This window comes from Manis pentadactyla, chromosome 3 (genome assembly GCF_030020395.1).
Source record: "Manis pentadactyla isolate mManPen7 chromosome 3, mManPen7.hap1, whole genome shotgun sequence".
In the NCBI taxonomy this organism is placed as follows: Eukaryota; Metazoa; Chordata; class Mammalia; order Pholidota; family Manidae; genus Manis; species Manis pentadactyla.
The window spans coordinates 69,598,868-69,617,067 of NC_080021.1; the positions used below are offsets into that span (position 1 = coordinate 69,598,868).

Genomic DNA, 18,200 nt, shown 5'->3' on the forward strand with positions numbered 1-18,200 from the left:
ATGCTTTGGTGGTTTATTATTATTTTATCGTATAGTATCAGGACTCTCCCTAGAGGACAAAGGCTTTCATTTTACTTTCAGATGAAGGTAAAAGAGGAAAAATCTTTACAGTAAGCTAAACAATGGTTAATTATAAAATAGTATAAAATTTACATGTATCTAAAATTCAGAGAAATTTCACATGAGGTAAACATGTCTAATTATGCCAGTGGAAATGCACAGGAATCAGTACAGTACCTAGTGGAGTTTGGGGAGGAGGAGTTCTCAGCTATCCCGGTGTTAAAGACACTATAGAGAATTACCAGAATATGAATAAATGTACCACTTTTATGCTGGTGGGGGACTCCTCACTCAGACCCAAGGGTCATGGTGGCACAGCAAGGATCCCGGGCTCTGTCCTTGACCCCTGGGTGTTCGTGTCTCCCTTCAACTTCTAGAACACCTTGTCTAGAAACATCAATTAATTACAGTTAAAATCAGAAAATAGACATTGGTAATAAAAATAATTTATTTCTATCAAGTAGTAGTTAAATCATAAATCAGTAAACTTAATGCCTTCATTAGCACACAAACAGGCAGAAAGATGTGGCATTTAGTCCCTGGCTCATGGGAATAAAAGTTTCGTCTCCCATCATTTACACTGAATCAGTCGCTACAAGTGACATGGAAAGAGTAACTAGCACATTTGATTCTCTTATTACACAGTAACTGTATAACAGCTACAACCAGCTGCTAAATGAATTGTTTTAAATAGTGATTAACAATGGCAGATACACATATAAAACAGCATTCTGGTTTCACAGTATCGTTAAGACACTTTTGTGTTTTAATTCACCTTAACAGAATTTAGAGTAATGCACATATGGTAGTTGATTTCAAGAGTTCATTACCACCCTAATTTGTGGCAAAATTGTGCAAAAACTCTCTGTATGATTCTACATTACATAAATTAAACTCAACCTTTTATTTGTATACCTAATATATATCCATCGTGGAAAAAATATACCTTCTGTACAGATGAAACTTGTGTTAAGTACCTTCCAAGTAGAGGCCAAAAGTAGCACATATTATTAAAGGTTCAGATTTAACATCCATTTCTCCTGAAAAGGCACACTGCTGGGTCAATATAGATTTATTTCAGCCGTGCACAGTAGAGACCCTGCCAGGGGAAAGCACCTGGTTTTCCAAGCACCAGCTGCTGCTCCTGGTTCAGGTGCTCTGCCATGAACTGTTTCAGCGTTTCTGAGGTGCCCGGGCGGAGCCAGGGCTCAGTTGCCACAGAGTCGGATCCATCATCACCGTCATGCTTCATGATGTCTTCAGGGTCCCCCAGTGAGCTCTCATCTACAAGGGGCAAGAGAAACACAACTCAGGTGATGTGGGCCACAGATAACACAGCAGTTCTGCAGTTAGGAACATAGTACTGTAGAGAAATGCCAAGCTGTACACTGTACCATTATGTCCACACCCCTCACCTTTTGAGGTAGAAAAGCAAATCCAGAAAGGATACAGTTTTATGAAAAACTGATAGACTAAGCAAGGTGACTGTAGAAGTGTAGGCAGTCTTAACTTGCTGTCACCTCAGGAGAAACTGAATGGATACCACACAAAACTTATAGTGAGCAAGGTTTGGGAAATAATTTCCTTACAGCAGTGTTGTTAAATAGGTTGGGAGTTAAGTCACCAGGAAAGGGAGACACTAGACAAGAGAGAACACTACTACCTAAGAGGTGTGTCAACTCCATTAAAAGGTAGCTCTTAATTTTTCATTATTTAATTGAATTGGTTGTCCTCAACTTGCATATGTGTTTTATTATTCGGTGTAATAACAGGAAAATCTTCCTACCCTGTGATGTCAATTTCGGTCTGTGAATGACTTCAAAACTCATTCCGTCTATTACCCACCAGCCATCAGTGAGAACTTCGATGTAAGCAGGTTTAAGAGTTCATAGAGAGTTTGCTGTAGGCCATTAAACTATGCCATCTACCTGTATTAATAGGTTTATTCTGAAGTTCGTTGAGTCTTCGAATTCGTTCCTCATTTCTCATTCTAATCTGATCAACATTTACACTGGATACAGATTTTAAAGAGAAACCATCTGGTGGTACATGAGGATGGCTGTTATCCTGTAGTTAGAAAACAGACCTTTACAAATGATCATTAACATAAAATACATTCAGAATAAATCAGTGAGTCAAACAAAACCTGTAGCATTTGTATTCTACCTCCTGTTGTTTATCCATGTAGGCTCAGATGAAAGTTTGGCATTTATGGTAACATGTAAGTGCTGCCAGACTGAATAAAGGTGGGCACTTTAATACACAAAAGAAAAAAACAGCAGTGGCTTATTATCAGTCCAAGTACAGTAATCAAGATAGGGTAATCCTGGCATAAGGATACATACACAGATCAATGGACTAAAAATGGGAGTGAGTCCAGAAATAAACCCTTACACTTTCCAGACATAAGAGCCAACAAAATGCACTATAGGAAACAAATATCTTTTCAACAAGTGGTACCAAAATAACTGGATGTTCACATGCAAAAGGACAAATCTGGACCCCCTAACCTCACACCATATGCAAAAATTAACAAAGTGGGTCACTGACCAGAAGAGCAAAAACAAAACTCTTAGAGGAAAACAGAAGTTAACTTTCATGATACTGGGTTAGGCAATGGCTTCTGTGCTCCAATGGACACCATCAAGAAAGTAAAAAAACCCACAAAATGAGAGAAAATACTGCAAACTGTATCAAATTTGGGGCTTGTATCCAAAATATAGAAAGAAAACTCAACAATACAAAGATAACCTGATTTGAAAACGGGCAAAGGATTTGAATAGATCTCCAAAGAAGGTAGATAAATGGCCAGGAAGCACATAAAAAGTTGTGCAACATCATTAAGGAAATAACAAACATGACTTCACATTCTAGGATGGCTATAATAAAAGACAATGGTGACTCTTGGCCAGGATGTAGAGCAATTGGAACCTTCATACAGTGCTAGTAGGTATGAATGTAAAATGGTGTGGCCACTTTGGAAAAGTCTGGCAGTTCTTCAAAATGCTAAACATGTTACTACATAACCCAACAATCATACTCCTAATATGAAATGAAATTTCATTTCTTCTACGAGAAATGAAAAACAAAAAACTTGTGCATGAATGTTAAAAGCAGCAATATTCAAAACAGGCAAGTTTTGAATGGATAAACGAAATGTGGACTATCCACACAATGAAATATTACTCAGCAATAGAAAGGAATCAAGTACTGACATGCTAAAACTTTGATGACCTTTGGAAAAAGGAAGAAAAAAGCCAGTCACAAATAACCATATATTGTATAATCTCGTTTATAGAGACAAAGATTAGTGATCGCTAAGAAAACAAGTTACTGCCACCTAGTAAAGCTGTACATATAATGCTAATAACAGCATTTGCCATTTGTTGAGAGTTCTCTGTACTTGACTCAGGGCAAAAATGCTTCGTATATAATTCTGTTACCTCCACGTCATATATAAGGAAATAGTTTAAGAAACTGCCCAAACTTGCTTACCCACCAAAGAAGTGACACTTGAGGTATATAAAGGGTTGCAAAGCCTGCACATTTTAGTGGGTGCACTGTAAAAACATTTAAACATGTTATGTGAAAAGAACATGGGTTTGAATATCAGCCTTCAATGTTACCTTGGGCAAATCATCTGACCAAAACGGAGAAGATACTTACAGTAATAGGTTTAAGTGACTATGAGGCTATAGCAGGCTTTGCAATAAATGGTATCTCTTACTGTGCCTTCTCTGAAATCCATATATTCTGCAGGAGGGAGGTAGGGAGGGCTGGGGTGAATAATGAACACAGGACAGAGATTCTGTGCCAGGTACTAGGCTTAGTTGCAGCCACCCTGGGAGATAGGAATATACTACCTCAAAGCAGCCAAGGCACCAGAGTTCAATGACCAGCCCAAGGTCATCCAGCTGTTTAACTGGGAGAGCCTAAGGTCAGGCCTCATTCCAGAGCACAAATTCTCTTTACTGGACCACACCAATTTAGCATGAGTCAGAACCCAGAACTCTCACTCCTAAACTGAAGAGGAAAAAAGAAAAGGACATACTAAGTCCAGTCCTTTCATTTTGTTCCTCCTGCGCTCCCTTGCAGAGGGCAGCGGTGCTGGCAGAGGGAGGGCATCCTCTTCGATGGCAGGATACGTCTCACCATAGGCACCTAGAAGGACCACACATGGAGAGAAATCTTCAACATCCATTTCAAATCCTTTTAGTCTGTTTTTAAATAGCTTCAGTAAGATTTATATAGAGTAACAATCCCCCCAGCGCACTGTAGGCAGTTCAGTGACTCGTACAGGACTGTGTGATCACCACTGCAGTGGAGCTTCAGAACATTTCCGTCACCTCAGAAAGCCCCCTTGTGCTCACTGGCTCACTCCTCACTCCCACCCGCCCAGCCCCATGTAAACACTGACCTGCTTTCAGTCTCAAGGGATCTACCTTTCTGAAATTACAGAGACAAAATTATGAGGTAATATTTTGAGTTTTCACTTAGAATAATGTTTGAGGTTCATCTGTATTGTACCATGTATCAAGTTGACTCTTTTTTGAAGAATAGGGCTCCATCAAATGGGTATGTCACACATTTTGTCTAGCATTTATTAGCTGATGGACACGAACTCATTCTAGTTGGTGATTATTAATAATGCTGCTGTGAACATTCATGTGCATGTCTTTTTGTGGCCATATATTTTCATTTCCTTAGGGTATTTTCCTAGGAGTGAAATTGCTGGGTATTACAGTAACTCTACATTTAGTGTTTTAAGGAATTAGCTAAACCATTTTCAAAAGTGGTTCTATTATAAGAAGGTTCTAGTATCCCCACATCCTTTCCATCACTTAGTATTGTCAATCTTTTTGATCATGGAGGTAAATAGCTTACAACATTTAGAACTTTTTGCCCCAAACTCTCTATTTTGAAAAAATTGAAACCTAAAGAAAAATGGTGACTATAATACAATGAGTAACTAAGGTCATCATTTCTTATTTTGCTACATTTACTATATATGGGGGGTTGGGTTTTGTTGCTTGCTTGCTTTTGCTGAGCCAGTAGACATCATGACACTTCATCCCTAAATACTTCCGCTGGCACCATCCAGAACAAGGACTGTCTCCTACGCAGCCACATCGCATTATTACATTCAGGAAACTTAACATTGATGTAATACTATCATTTAACATATGATTGATATTTAAGTTTTTGAAATTTTCAGTGTATAGCTTTTTTTATGGAGCAATATACTACATTCTACTGAATGATATGGGGTTCTCTACTACACCAAAAATAGTTTTCTGACTTTATGTACCCCACCACTAATTCATTCACACTTTAGACTGTTTACCAGAGTTCAGTGAAACTGAGTGGGAAGTACAGAGAATTCTTATATCCCCTATATGTATACACCCTTCTCCCACTCTTAACAGCTCCCACCACGGTGGTACATTTGTTAAAACTGATAAACCTACACTGACAAATCATAATTGCTCAAAATCCATAGGCTCATTAGAGTTCACTTTTGGTGTTGCACATTCTATGAGTTTTGAGATGTAGCCATCATCACACCATTTCATACAATAGCTTCACTACCCTAAAATTTTGTGCTCCACCTGTTCATTCCTCTCTGCTATAACCCTCGGCAAATGCTCGTCTTTTTACTGCCTCCATAATTTTACCTTTTCCAGAGTTCAAATGGTTGGGATCATACAGTATGTAGCCTATTCAGATTGGCTTCTATATACATTCAAGGTTCTTCCATGTCTTTTTCTGTCTTCTGAGTACTGAATAATTGATTCCAATGTCAGGATGTACCATAATATATTTATCCATTCACCTACTGAAAGACATCTTGGTTGCTTCCAGGTCTTGGCAACTTATGGACAAAACTGTTAAGAACATTTGTGTACTGGTTTTCATGTGGAAATAATTTTCAAAGAGTGTAATTGCTGGATCCTACAGTAAGAGTATGTTTAGTTTTATAATAAACTGCCAAACCATCTTCTCAAGTGGCTATACAATTTTGCACTCCCACCAGCAATGAATGAAAGTTCCTCCTGATCCACATCCTTGGCAGCATTTGGTGTTGTCTGTGCTCTGGATTTTGGCCACTCTAATTGATGCAATGTGGTGCCGTGTTGTATTCATTTGCATTTCCCTGATAACACAAGATATGGAGTACCTCTTCATATGCTTATTTGCCATCCGTATGCTTTCTTTGGTGAAGTGCCTGTTTGGATCTTTTGCCATCTTTTAATTGGACTGTTATCTTACTGTTGAGTTTTAAGAGTTCTTTGTATATTTTTGACAACAGTCCTTTATTTAGATGTGTCTTTTGCAAATATTTTCTCCCATCTTGGCTTATCTTCTCATTCTCTTGACATTGTCTTTTGCAGAGCATTTTTTATTTTAATAAAGTCTAGTTCATCAAGTTTATTTCTGTCATGGATCATACATACCCTTGATGTTTTATCTAAAAAGTGATCACCATACCCAAGATCTTCTAGGTTTTCTCCTATGTTATATTCTAGAAGTTTTACAGTGTTGCATTACATATTTATGTCTCTGGTCCATTTTCAGTTGAATTTTGTTCAGGGCATACAATCTGTGTCTAGATTAATTTTTTTGCATGGATATGTCCAGGTCCCTACCACAACTTGTCACTAATCTGTTCTCTATGAGTTCACTTGTTTTTGTGACCATTCAGGTCCTCTGCCCACTTTTTAAATTGATTTTTTTTTTGGTATTGAGTTGTTTTGATTTCTTTATATATTTTGGGTACTAGCCCCTTATTGGATATATCATTTACAAATATCTTCTCCTCCCACACAATAGGTTTTTTGTTGACGGTTTCCTTTTCTGTGCAGAAGCTTTTTAGTTTATATGGTCCACTTATTTATTTTTGCTTCTGTTACCCTTGCCTGGGGAGACATATCCAGAAAAAAACTCTAGGAGTTTTATGGTTTCAGGTCTTATATTTAGATCTCTAATCTGAGTTTATTTTTGTGTATGGTTCAAAACAGTGATCCAATTTCTTTCTTTTGCATGAAGCTGTCCAGTTTCCCAACACCATTTTTTGAAGAGACTGTCTTTCCCTATTGTATATTCTTGCCTCCTTTTCATGAATTAGCATAGGCATGGGTTTATTTCTGGGCTCTCTATGCTGTTCCAGTAATCTGTGTGTCTATTTTTGTGCCAGTACCATACTGTTTTGCTTGCTATGGCTTTGAAATCAAAGTAGTTTGAAATCAAAGAACATGATACCCCAGTTTCGTTCTTTTTCAAGATTGTTTAGGCTATTTGAAGTTTTTGTGGCTGCAAATTTTAGGTTTATCTGCTCTAGTTCAGTAAGAAATGCCATTCATATTTTGACAGGGATTGCACTGAATCTGCACTATGGTCATTTTGGCAATATTAATTCTTCCCATCCGTGAGCATGGAATAGCTTTCCATTTGTGTTTTCTTCATTTTCTTTCACAAACGTCTTATAGTTTACAGACTGCAGGTTATTCACCTCCTTGGTTAAACTTATTTCTAGTTATTTTATTCTTTTTGATGCAATCAATTGTAAGTGGGATTGATTATATATATAAAAATGCAACAGATTTCTGTACATTGATTTTGTATTCTGCAACCTTACTGAATTCATTTAATAGTGTTTTTTTGTGGAGTCTTTAGGGTTTTTCTACATATAGTATCATGTCTATACCATGAAAGTGATTACTGATTCAGTTTCTTGCTTTTATTGTTATCATGATCAATTTGGTTTTTTCCAGCTTTACTGAGATACAATTGACACATAACATTGCATAAGTTTAAGGTGATGATTTCATATACATATATTGCAAAATGTTTACAGTAGTTATAAGGATAGTTACTACATCCTTCACCTCATATATTTACCATTTTTCTGTTGTTATGGTGAGAATATTAAAACTCTATTCTCACAGCAACTTTCAAGTATACAATACAGTATTGTTAAGCACAGTCACCATGCTGCACGTAAAATTCCCAGAATTTGTTCATCTTAAAAGTGAAAAGTTTGTACCCTTCGACCAATATTTCCCCCATTTCCCCACCTCTCAATTTCTTTAATAGACACAGGCCTATTCTAATTTCATTTTCTCTTGTGTGAGTTTTGGCAGATTATGACATTAAGAAAACTGGCCCATTTCATCTAAGTTATCAAAAAGAAAAGCACTGAAACTACCAACTTTACCCATATTCATGAGAACAGCAGTAACACAGTCACAATTGTGAGATATCTGTGGTGACCATTGATCAAAAAGAGAGATTGCTGTATCTTTGGTCAAGTATAAAATCTAGTGTAATGGAAATTCTAAGACACCACCTTGAGTGTCCCAGACTGTCTTCACTGTCAGCAGGAACAAGTCACATTTCCCTGATTCTACTACAGACAAGTTATCCTTTATTCACTCTACACAATATGACTTCTTCAGACAGGAAAAACTCATTAAAAAAAAAAAGACAGCAATATATGGGCTAGTTTGGAATTTTTATCACATGAAAATATAAAGTAATTGGCATGAAATACAACTAATATATAGAAGAGATCATTCCCTTATGGATAGCGCATAAGCTTATATATTAAGTGTATATATAGAGTATTAAGAAAAAAGATCCCATGTTACCTTCACATATCTATCCATTTGTATGTATATGTTTAGTATTATTTTATTGCCTGATTAAATTTGTTTACCAACCACCCCCAACTGTCAAGATTAAAGACTGCTCCAAGCCCACAAGGATACCTCATGTTATCCTCTTGTAACTACACATACCTCTCCCTACCCCTTAACGTCTGGCATGCTGGCAACTACTAATCCTTTCTCAATTTCTAAGATTTTATCATTGTAAAAATGTCACATAAATGCAATTGTACAGTATATAATTTTGGGGGATTGGACTCCATTGTTCAGCCTTATTTTCCTGGAGATTAATTCAAGTCATTGCATATATCAATAGTCCACTCTTTTTTAGTGCTTAGTATTATTCCATTTTATGGATATAAAGCTGTTAAGAAAATCCATATACAGATTTTTTTGTGAAACATTCACATGACTTCTAAAGTTCATTTTAGTTTTCAGATCTTGAAAACTTCTTAAGTCATATCTGATCATTTTTTCATTGTTAGTAAAACAATACTCCTTTTTTTACCATCTCAAATGAACACAAGAAATACAAATAATGTTTAATATTAAACAAATGATTGGTAGAATAAATATACTCACCAATAAAAGCACTATCAGATTCCAATAATGAATTTTTCAAGAAATCATCAGTGTCATCTCTAGGCTAAAAGAAATGTTACATATCAGTGATTTTTTATTAGTCCTGTGCAGAAAAACAAGTTTGTACTAAGAGGCACACATCTCCATACTGTTCCCAAAATTAGCAAAAGAGGATGGGGAAGGTAGGACTTGCCGCTTCCTTCCTACACCACAGTCCAATGCCCAGAAAATACAGGTAAGAACTTCTAAGGGGCAAGTTATTCCTGATGAAAATAGAGTATGAAGCAATGAACCCAATTAAACAATTAAAGTCTTTACATTGCTGAGATTCAGTTATTCTTTCAATAAATCCATACAGTACACTTACTATTTCCTCCACGCTAGGAACTGGAAATATAAAGGTGAGTAATCGTTTCTGCTGTGGAGTGGGAAAGGGCGGGGACGCCTTATGTGTCAGCAGTTTTCAAGAAGGCATAGCACAGACATGGGGGAAAAAATCCTAGGGTTGGGTTTGTAATGAGTTCTCAAGAGAGCAATAATTTAAATTCACATAGAATTTTACAGTGGAGAATAATTTCACCTTCTATGTTGCAAGGAACCTAAAGTCATCCACCACCACCTCCCTGTGTTTCCCTTCTGAATTTCAAGGATGTACTACAGTGAAGAGCTGTCCATTAACTTCTAAAGAAACTGATAGACTCATACACAGCACTGACAATCAGAAAGTTCTTCTCTTCCACTGAATTCTTCCATATACTGAATTTATTTTTATTTTAACTTTTATTAGCTCTATTTCTGCTTTCTAGCATGATAATAATAGCATCTAATATTTACCAAATGGTCTGCACTAAATTAGCAAATTGTTTGCTTAATCACCTTATCTCTTTATAAGAGATATAAAACAGCAGCCTCCTGTCCTCCTCAGTCTATTCTCAATGAATAACAGTGTTAAAATATGAAACAAAGAGTATTACTCCTTTGCTCAAAAATTTTGGAAGCTTCTCAACACATTCACAGCATAAAAGACAAAACCTTGTGATGACCTCTGAGGCTCCACAGTGCAACCCATCACCTCTCGGCCTCAGGTGCCACCCCCACCCCCTTGCTCATGGCTCTCTGGCCTCCCTGGCATTCTCCCTCCCCTTTACATGCACCAGGCCTCCTCCTGCCCAGGGCCTCTGCCTTCCTGGTCTTCCTCCAGAGGTGTTCCCTGATATTTCACATGGCCACCTCCCTGATGCCCTTACACAAATATTAGCTAAGCAGTGAGGCCTTTCATGCTCACTGCATTTCAGAGGCAAACCCTCTTACCCTGGGACTCCCAGCACCCTATTTCACAGATACCATTTTCTCTAGAGCCCCATGATTTAATCTACTATAGATTCTATTACCTCTCCCGCTTACCAGAAAGTAGGGATTTTTATTCCTTTTGCTCACTCTCATATCCCCAGCACCTAGAATAGTATCTGGTCCATAGTATTCAGTAAGTATGTGTTGAATAAAAATGGCTCATCCCTTCCCTTTCTTCAGTCTTTGCACAGATGTCACCTCAGGATAAGTGACGCCCTTACCTTGCTCCTTTTCTTTACAGGCCTCACCACTGCTTGTGTTACAGACTCCCACTTCCACTGCTGCCACCATTGACAGCAAATACTTACACTGTGCTCACTATGGGCCAGGCCCTACTCCAAGGGCTTTCAATATATTATCTCACTTAATCCTCACAATCCTTGAGCTACTTTTATTTAATAAAATTATTACATGCTAGGCTTGTCTCTGAACCTTGCAAATATTAATTTAATCTTCATAGCCATCATCCGAGGTAAATACTATTATCTCATTTTACAGATTAGGAAGCTGAGGTAAAAAAAGATGAAATGCTTACCTGAAGTCACACAGATATAGACAAACTTGTTCTTAGTTATCACAATGCTTCCTCTACATATTATATACTAATATATCTCCATTGATACTGGTAAGATTTAAGTTCTTAATTCAATATTCCCAAAGAATTCAAAATTAAAATACTTATACTCCTAAAAGTTTGTATCCCCCAAAATCTAGCTTGAAAAATTGTAACTGATTTCTTACCATTTTGTGGTCTCGCACTTTAACACTTGGGATGGCATCCAAATCAACTGTAGTCAATAAAGTGAAAAGGTTAAGAAGTACTTAAAAAAACAAATAAGTTTTAGAGTGTCTTTTGTAACTAGGTCACAAAAATTTTTATTGGAAATTACTTTTCAACTATTATATTTCAGAATGTTTTTAAGATACCACTTATTATAAATAAATATAATCTATCATACATTCTAGTTGGATAAAATTCTCCCATTCACATTGATGAATATAAAAAGTAGAATCACTGTAAACATAAAACTGATGCCTACAGAAAAAATAAAGAAGGATTCTTCACCAACTTCTTTTGTATTTCTACCATCTGGGTGGAAAGTTGTTGAGAAGAATTAAACAGGAACCAGTTCAATTCCAGGCTCCTGGTTCCAGGGGCAAAAAAGAGTTGGAATCAGGTATCCCAAAGGCTCCTCTGATTTGCACAGAGTTCTGATATGTTCAAACTTGGAGAAGTCCAAAGTTCCAGGCGTCAAAGACAGTCTGTATTCCTTCTTAGGTTTCTTATAGCCAAATTTGTGACTGTTTTATAGTTAAACCATATTCTTGTGCATTAAATGATTAAATCCACCTGGAGACTCCTTTTGGACTACCCAGTCTAAGATGCCAAAACCACACTGGATCAGATCATTGGCTGCATATCTTAAAGAAATTTTCCTCCAAAGTGAGCACAAAGGTTGAATATACTTGCTCCTCTCCTCTCCTAATGATAAACCTACTGTTTTACCATAGAATTTGGGTTTTTCTGCTGTCACAGGGTGATCAATGAGACCATTGTTAAAAATTCTGTACAAGATGGGGGGAAGGCTTTTTCTGTATCAGTCCTTATCAAAGTCTCGACCTGTGACCTGGGCCCAAAGTGATGCACCCCTTACTCCTGTGAGGTGGTCTCAAGTGGTTCAAGAGGATTCCTCAGATTCTGCAGGCCAAACCAGCCTACCAAGGCAGGGTAAATTTTCCTAAGAATAACTGGTATGACCATGTTCTCCTATTCTTGTTACCTGACTGGTGTCTTTTTATGATTCATTTTCCATGGCCACCTGCAAGAGCCTCAAGGCTAGCACATCTGGTGAGATACACGTGAAAGTCATGTCATACACCTGGTCAGTGGAGCCCATCCAGAAATGCTCTCTGAAGCACTCCCTCCATTCTGCCTCTGGGTGTCCAACCACCCCAAGGTACATGTGCCCATAGGGCCCCACAGTTCTCTGCAGTGCTCATCACAGTTATGCTCATTTTTAGCACCTAACTTCTCCAACAGAGTAGAAGCTCCTTGGGAGCAGTAGCATATTTCATTCATCACCACATTCTCCGGATATGGGTCAGCACCTGCACCCATAGAAGGCCCTCAATAAGTATCTGCTGATGGGCTAATTATGCAAAAATATATTCATAGCCCAGTCTGATGCTTTACAGATTTTATGCAATATCAACACTTAAACACTCAGGGTAGAGAAATGCCCCAGGGGGCACTGTCTGCCCAGCATGCCTTTCCCTGGCTCCTAGCTCCTGGGGCAGCTGTCCCCCGACCTAGTCAAGGTACTCCAGTCTCCAGACTCCAGTGAACGGCTGGGACCCTCTCATGCATGCAAAACATAAACCAGTGCAGCCAATCGGAGGCCTCTCTGGGAGCCATTCTTTTCTAGGGCTAGAGATCAAAGGGCCACGTGAGCATGCAGCTGCCATTAAAGGGGCCTGTCCAGGACTGAAATCAATACAAGAGGTGGAGAAAGAAAGATGGCAAAAAGCCCCAATGACACTCTATGAAATAGTAATGATTATTTCTTACCTTTAGCAACTTCCTGGATTTTTATTCTATTTAGTCTCTTCTGCTGCTCCCTTAGCAGGGCTTGCTGCTGAATCTCTAAAGTGTGATGATCTCTTGGAGGATCTGGGTACATAAATTTCAGATCAACTCTTGTTTCTGAATCTGGTGCAAAAAATAAGTTATACAACAAAGTTAAATCCTGTTTCCAAATGGGACTTCACAAAACTTCACTATAACATATGAACAACCTCACTTCAAAAATCAAGAAACAATATAAATAATGGGACATCACCAAAGTCAAAGAACATTCAAATTATCATAAAACTAAAGACCATAAAATATTTAAATATTCTTCAAATAAATATCTTTTCACAAGCTTATTAACATCATAAGGAAGCCCCCCAGAACAAGCAGGAGCTTACTGATGCGCTCTCCATCCCTCCAAGATGCCACCAGAGCACACAAAGGGCAACTATTTACAGGCACACCCAGCAGGCAGTCACACGGCTACGACTCAGGCAGCCATGAGACACTAGGATCACAGCTGAATCCCTTATAAGAAATTATCAAAATAATATAATAGTGAAAAATGGGAAACCATGTTCAGTAAGAACTAGAACATGGTTAAGTATAAAGTTAACAGAAGAGATTCTGAACATATGAACCTGAACTGGACCCTGACTTCACCACTTCCAGACTCAGTTTCCTCTCTGCAAAAACAAGAAAATATCAGCAACTCATTCACACAATGAATGAGGACCAGATGTGGTAATACAAGCAAATGAAAGACTCAATTTTATGGTTTAAACCTCTTTGTTCTCAAGACATCTTTATATTCTTAAAAATTGAGGACCCCAAAGAGCTTTTCTCTCTCTCCCTCCCTCTCTCTCACACACACACACCCCAAATTAGAAATTAAAACTAAGACATTTTTAAAACATGAAGATACACAGATGCACATTCTATTAGTTTCAGAGCAATTAAGTCATCACATGCTGTGTAACCTCTAGAAAACCTATACATAAGAGAATAAATATGAAAAAAACAAATAATGTCTTAGTTTATAATAAAAATAGTTTTGATCTCACATATAATAAAAACACCTTTGACACCCACTGGGCTTAACATCAAGCCTGGCATATGGTAAGTACTCAATGATAGCATAAAAAATAACTATGGTATTTGTAATTGATGACACTTGTAAATCTAAATTAGAAAAATTAGAGAAAATTAATTATATCTTGTTTTTATGTTACACTCAGAAAACTAGAAAACATCCAAAATATTAAGGGTATTTATTTTTAGTGGTTTGAATAAGGTGATTTTTTTTCCTTCCTTCTCTTTCTTTCTGTATTTTCTAAACATTCTGTAATAGACTTTACCTCTAAAAATAGAAGAAAAGTTGGAATTCTGGCTCATCTGGTATAGGTCATATGACTACACATCCCACTATATGTCTCCCTTTATTCTAGTACCTGCTCTGGTGACTGTTCCTAAATAAAAATTACATATTACACACACTGTGGCTCCTCTCTGTGTTTCTGGACTCCCAGGTCTCTCATTACCTTGGTAACCCTAGTTCCCTAATGAGTATTCCCTCGTTAAGTGTCTACATCAACTCTTCTCCACCCTCTTGCTTCTCCTCCTGCATCCTCAGGGAGCCTGCTGCCTTCAACAACCACCTCCGCTCACTCTCTCACACCCTAAACCTATTCCTCCTGTAGCAGCTCTTCACACCGGCACTCTGACAAGCTCCTCCAACTCTGTTCCCTTCACTCTTTCCCAGCACCTTCCAAGGCCTGTCTTAGTGCTATTGCCTCCAACACTATGCCTCCTATTCAATCCTCATTCCAAAGTTAATTGGCTTCAGTTTCCATATTTCCACCAAAAAGGACCTAGTAGAGATTACCAGTGCCTCTGAGCCAAGTGACAGCCCCAGTAGTCATCCTACACCACGACCCCTTCTCCGTTGCCCATTCTCCTCCCTCAGCAGCCAGGATGCCATGTTCTGTCTCCTCCAGGCACTCGGGCCTTTCCTTCTCAGTCCCTTTCCTTACCAAGCTTTGTCTTGCTCTGTCCATCCACCATTAAATGCCAAGCGCCACTCTTCACACCGTTCATGATCCAACCCACTCCCAAGGCTTTAACAGCTGTAAACTCTTCAAAATAGGCAAACTAAAACTTCATCTACCAGATTGGGAAATTGAATAATTTAAGCACACAGAGGTTTTACTTACCATCACTTAAAATATATATCATAACTGAAATATTACTTTAGAAAAAGAATACAAATGCCCTTAAGGATATATGAATATGGGTAGAACACTCCTGCCATATGTTAAAATAGCAGCATTCTACTCACCTCTATCTTTCAGCTCATTAAAGTCACGAATATTCTGAAAAGTTGCAGGGTCTAAGCCCTTAGGTGACTGTCTTCTGACAGGAGCTTGCAACCGATGTCTAGCCATATCAAATATGTCCATGGGATTCCTTTCTCTTTTCCTATAGATAAATGACAAATTATGATGTATGTTTTAAGGGAAGAGAAATCTGAGTTCACATTTAACTCCCTGTACAAGAAACTTGGTATCTTTCACTACAATATATTATAAAAATTTACTTTAAAAGCTGTTATATCAATTCCTTGTAATAAAAAATGTAATGTTACAATCTCTCAAAATGCTCAAATGCAAAGTACCCTACTAGAAGAGTAGAATAAGTTAGCTTCACCTTACAACATATACACACATCTTTTAGGTCAGATAAACCATGATTCAAAGACCTGCTCTGCTTTTTACTAGCAGTTTGACTTTGATTTTAGTATCTTTAAGATGCAAATAATGTCTATTCCTTTTAGTCTTGAGAGCATGAGAATTAAGTGAAATTATATATTGTGAAGAACCCAGCATAGTGCTTGATATGTATTAGGTACACAGTAAATGGTACCTTCCTGGGGCAAAGTTGGGATTCCTATAGCCAGGATCCTCACTGAACTTAAACCACCTGATGATGTTGCTGGGCTGCCGCTTCCACACCTTTAGGCAATAAGCTATTATTGTGCTATATAGAGAGCTCGGCCCAGTGCTCTGGGCAGAGGCAAAAACGCTAGTGCTCGACCTACCGCAGGGAGAACAACGCGAGTAATAAACCCTTTCACCCCAAAGAAACGTTCTACTGTCATTTCTTTGGTCACTGAATCCATAGCGAACTTATGGGGGGAAGAGGGGGGCTGAAACCCATTGGCAAGACAATTGGTGAAGTCAGCAGGGTTCATTGTTGACCAAGGAAAAAGACAGGCTGCCCTTATGGGTGGGGTGCTTCAGCAGGCTGCCCCTGTGAATGGGGAGGAAGTGGACTGTCCCCCAATGGGTATGTGGTCTGAGGTGGCTTGCCTCCTAGAGGGCTGGGCCCCACGCCAGGACTGGAGGCAAGTGGAGGTGATACCTGAGGCAGTAGGGGAGGGGTGGCCCTTGATATAGTAAGTAGGTCTTTTGAGAGACAGAGTGCCCATGAGGCAGCGGCGACTGTGGGTTGGCTGCATCTCACAGTATTAAAAAATTCTACAGAAGAGAAGTGCTCCTGAAAAAGACCCAAGAAATGATGGCACAAGAATGCGAGCTGGAAACTTCTGTAGATTCCCTGAAGAAGGAAATGGCATTGATGCGACAGGAAGCAGCACGAGAATGCCGGCAGCAAGGTGCCATTCAAGAGTTGAAAATTCCTTACAGAATGAGACGGCAGCACTGCCAGGTGCTCTGAAGGAGGAAAAGGCAATAAAGGAAAAAGTCGAACTCCTGAGGGAAGCACAGGTGGAGGTGGCACGAGAACACCAGCTGAAAAGCATTGAGGTGAAGATAGGAGCTGCTGAAGACTGAGCTGGTATTGCTGCGAGGCACAGTAGAAAAGGTAAAGGTTGTAGCAGAGGAGGCACTTCGGGGAGGGCAGAGAAAGGTGCCATCAGCCCCAGAAATGGAGCTGGGGAAGGATAAAGGTGGTGCTGGAGGCACTGACCCCTCCTGTATTGAAAGCACGCCCAGAGGTTGCAAAGAAAATAAAGACCCAGCAGCCGCGAGTTCCCCAAGGAGAGGAGCAGCCCCCTCCCCAGGTCGTGGCGCACTCTATGGTCCGCCCCTATACTCAGGCTGAGCTGGTGGATTTGGGCTCCCGGTTTAGGCAGAAGCCTTCAGAGTCAGTATCAGCTTGGCTCCTGTGTCTGTGGGACTTAGGGGTGGATGGAATTGTTCTGTCAGGATCAGAAATGGGAAAGCTGTCTTCCCTGACAGTGCAGCCCGCCTTGAAGGAGCAGTTACAAAGTATACATCAGACCCCAGGGACTCACTCCCTCCTCGACTGGCTTATGGCTGCACTTCATGCTGTGTGGCCCAATCAGGGTGATCTACCATCCTCTCCTGTTAGATGGCAGATGTATGCTGAGCTCCAACAAATGTTATGAGAGCTAGGCATAAGAAATTCCATCTATTGTCCAGAGAATAATGGCCCATATGAAGAGCCTTTCACTACTGGGATGAGAAATATTGTGCTTCAAATGGCTCCCACATCCCTCTTTGGGTCTCTAATGGCCATTCTTTCCCTTCACTTAGCATAGCCCATACATGAGGTAACATGTAAAGTAGCAGACTTAGGAGAGGCTGAAGCAATTAGAACATGGAAAGAGAGAAGACCTGTTACTCGCAGGAAGAATTTACAGGGCCCCACAAAGGTTATGAAGATGCAGAAGTGGGTTGATTTAATACAGGCAGGAGCAGATGGAAGGAAATTAGATGGGAAGTCAAATAGGATCTTGCTAGAGGTATGGCAACAGCTGAAACGAGAGCAGTAGTTCCAGCCATTAAGACCAGAGAGGCAGAGGTCAGATACAGAGCCATATGTCCACCCCGTGTGTTTGCAAGACTTCCTGCTGGAGAACGAGCCAACCTCACTTGAGCCCACACAGGAAGATGATTGGGGATCATGGTTCAACTGAGGGAAAGGTC

The 18,200-nt window shown here is 39.2% G+C and overlaps 1 protein-coding gene across 1 annotated transcript in view; it reads right to left on the reverse strand.

The window, feature by feature from the left end:
• Nucleotides 1-486: 486 nt before the first annotated feature.
• Nucleotides 487-18,200, reverse strand: part of CSPP1 (centrosome and spindle pole associated protein 1) — a 163,427-nt gene continuing 145,713 nt past the window's right edge. Inside the window, 7 exon segments of the mRNA XM_057498016.1 lie at nt 487-1,344; nt 1,989-2,127; nt 4,112-4,221; nt 9,309-9,372; nt 11,400-11,446; nt 13,228-13,368; nt 15,569-15,708. Coding sequence (XP_057353999.1) covers nt 1,133-1,344; nt 1,989-2,127; nt 4,112-4,221; nt 9,309-9,372; nt 11,400-11,446; nt 13,228-13,368; nt 15,569-15,708 — 853 coding nt within the window. The 3' untranslated portion in view covers nt 487-1,132.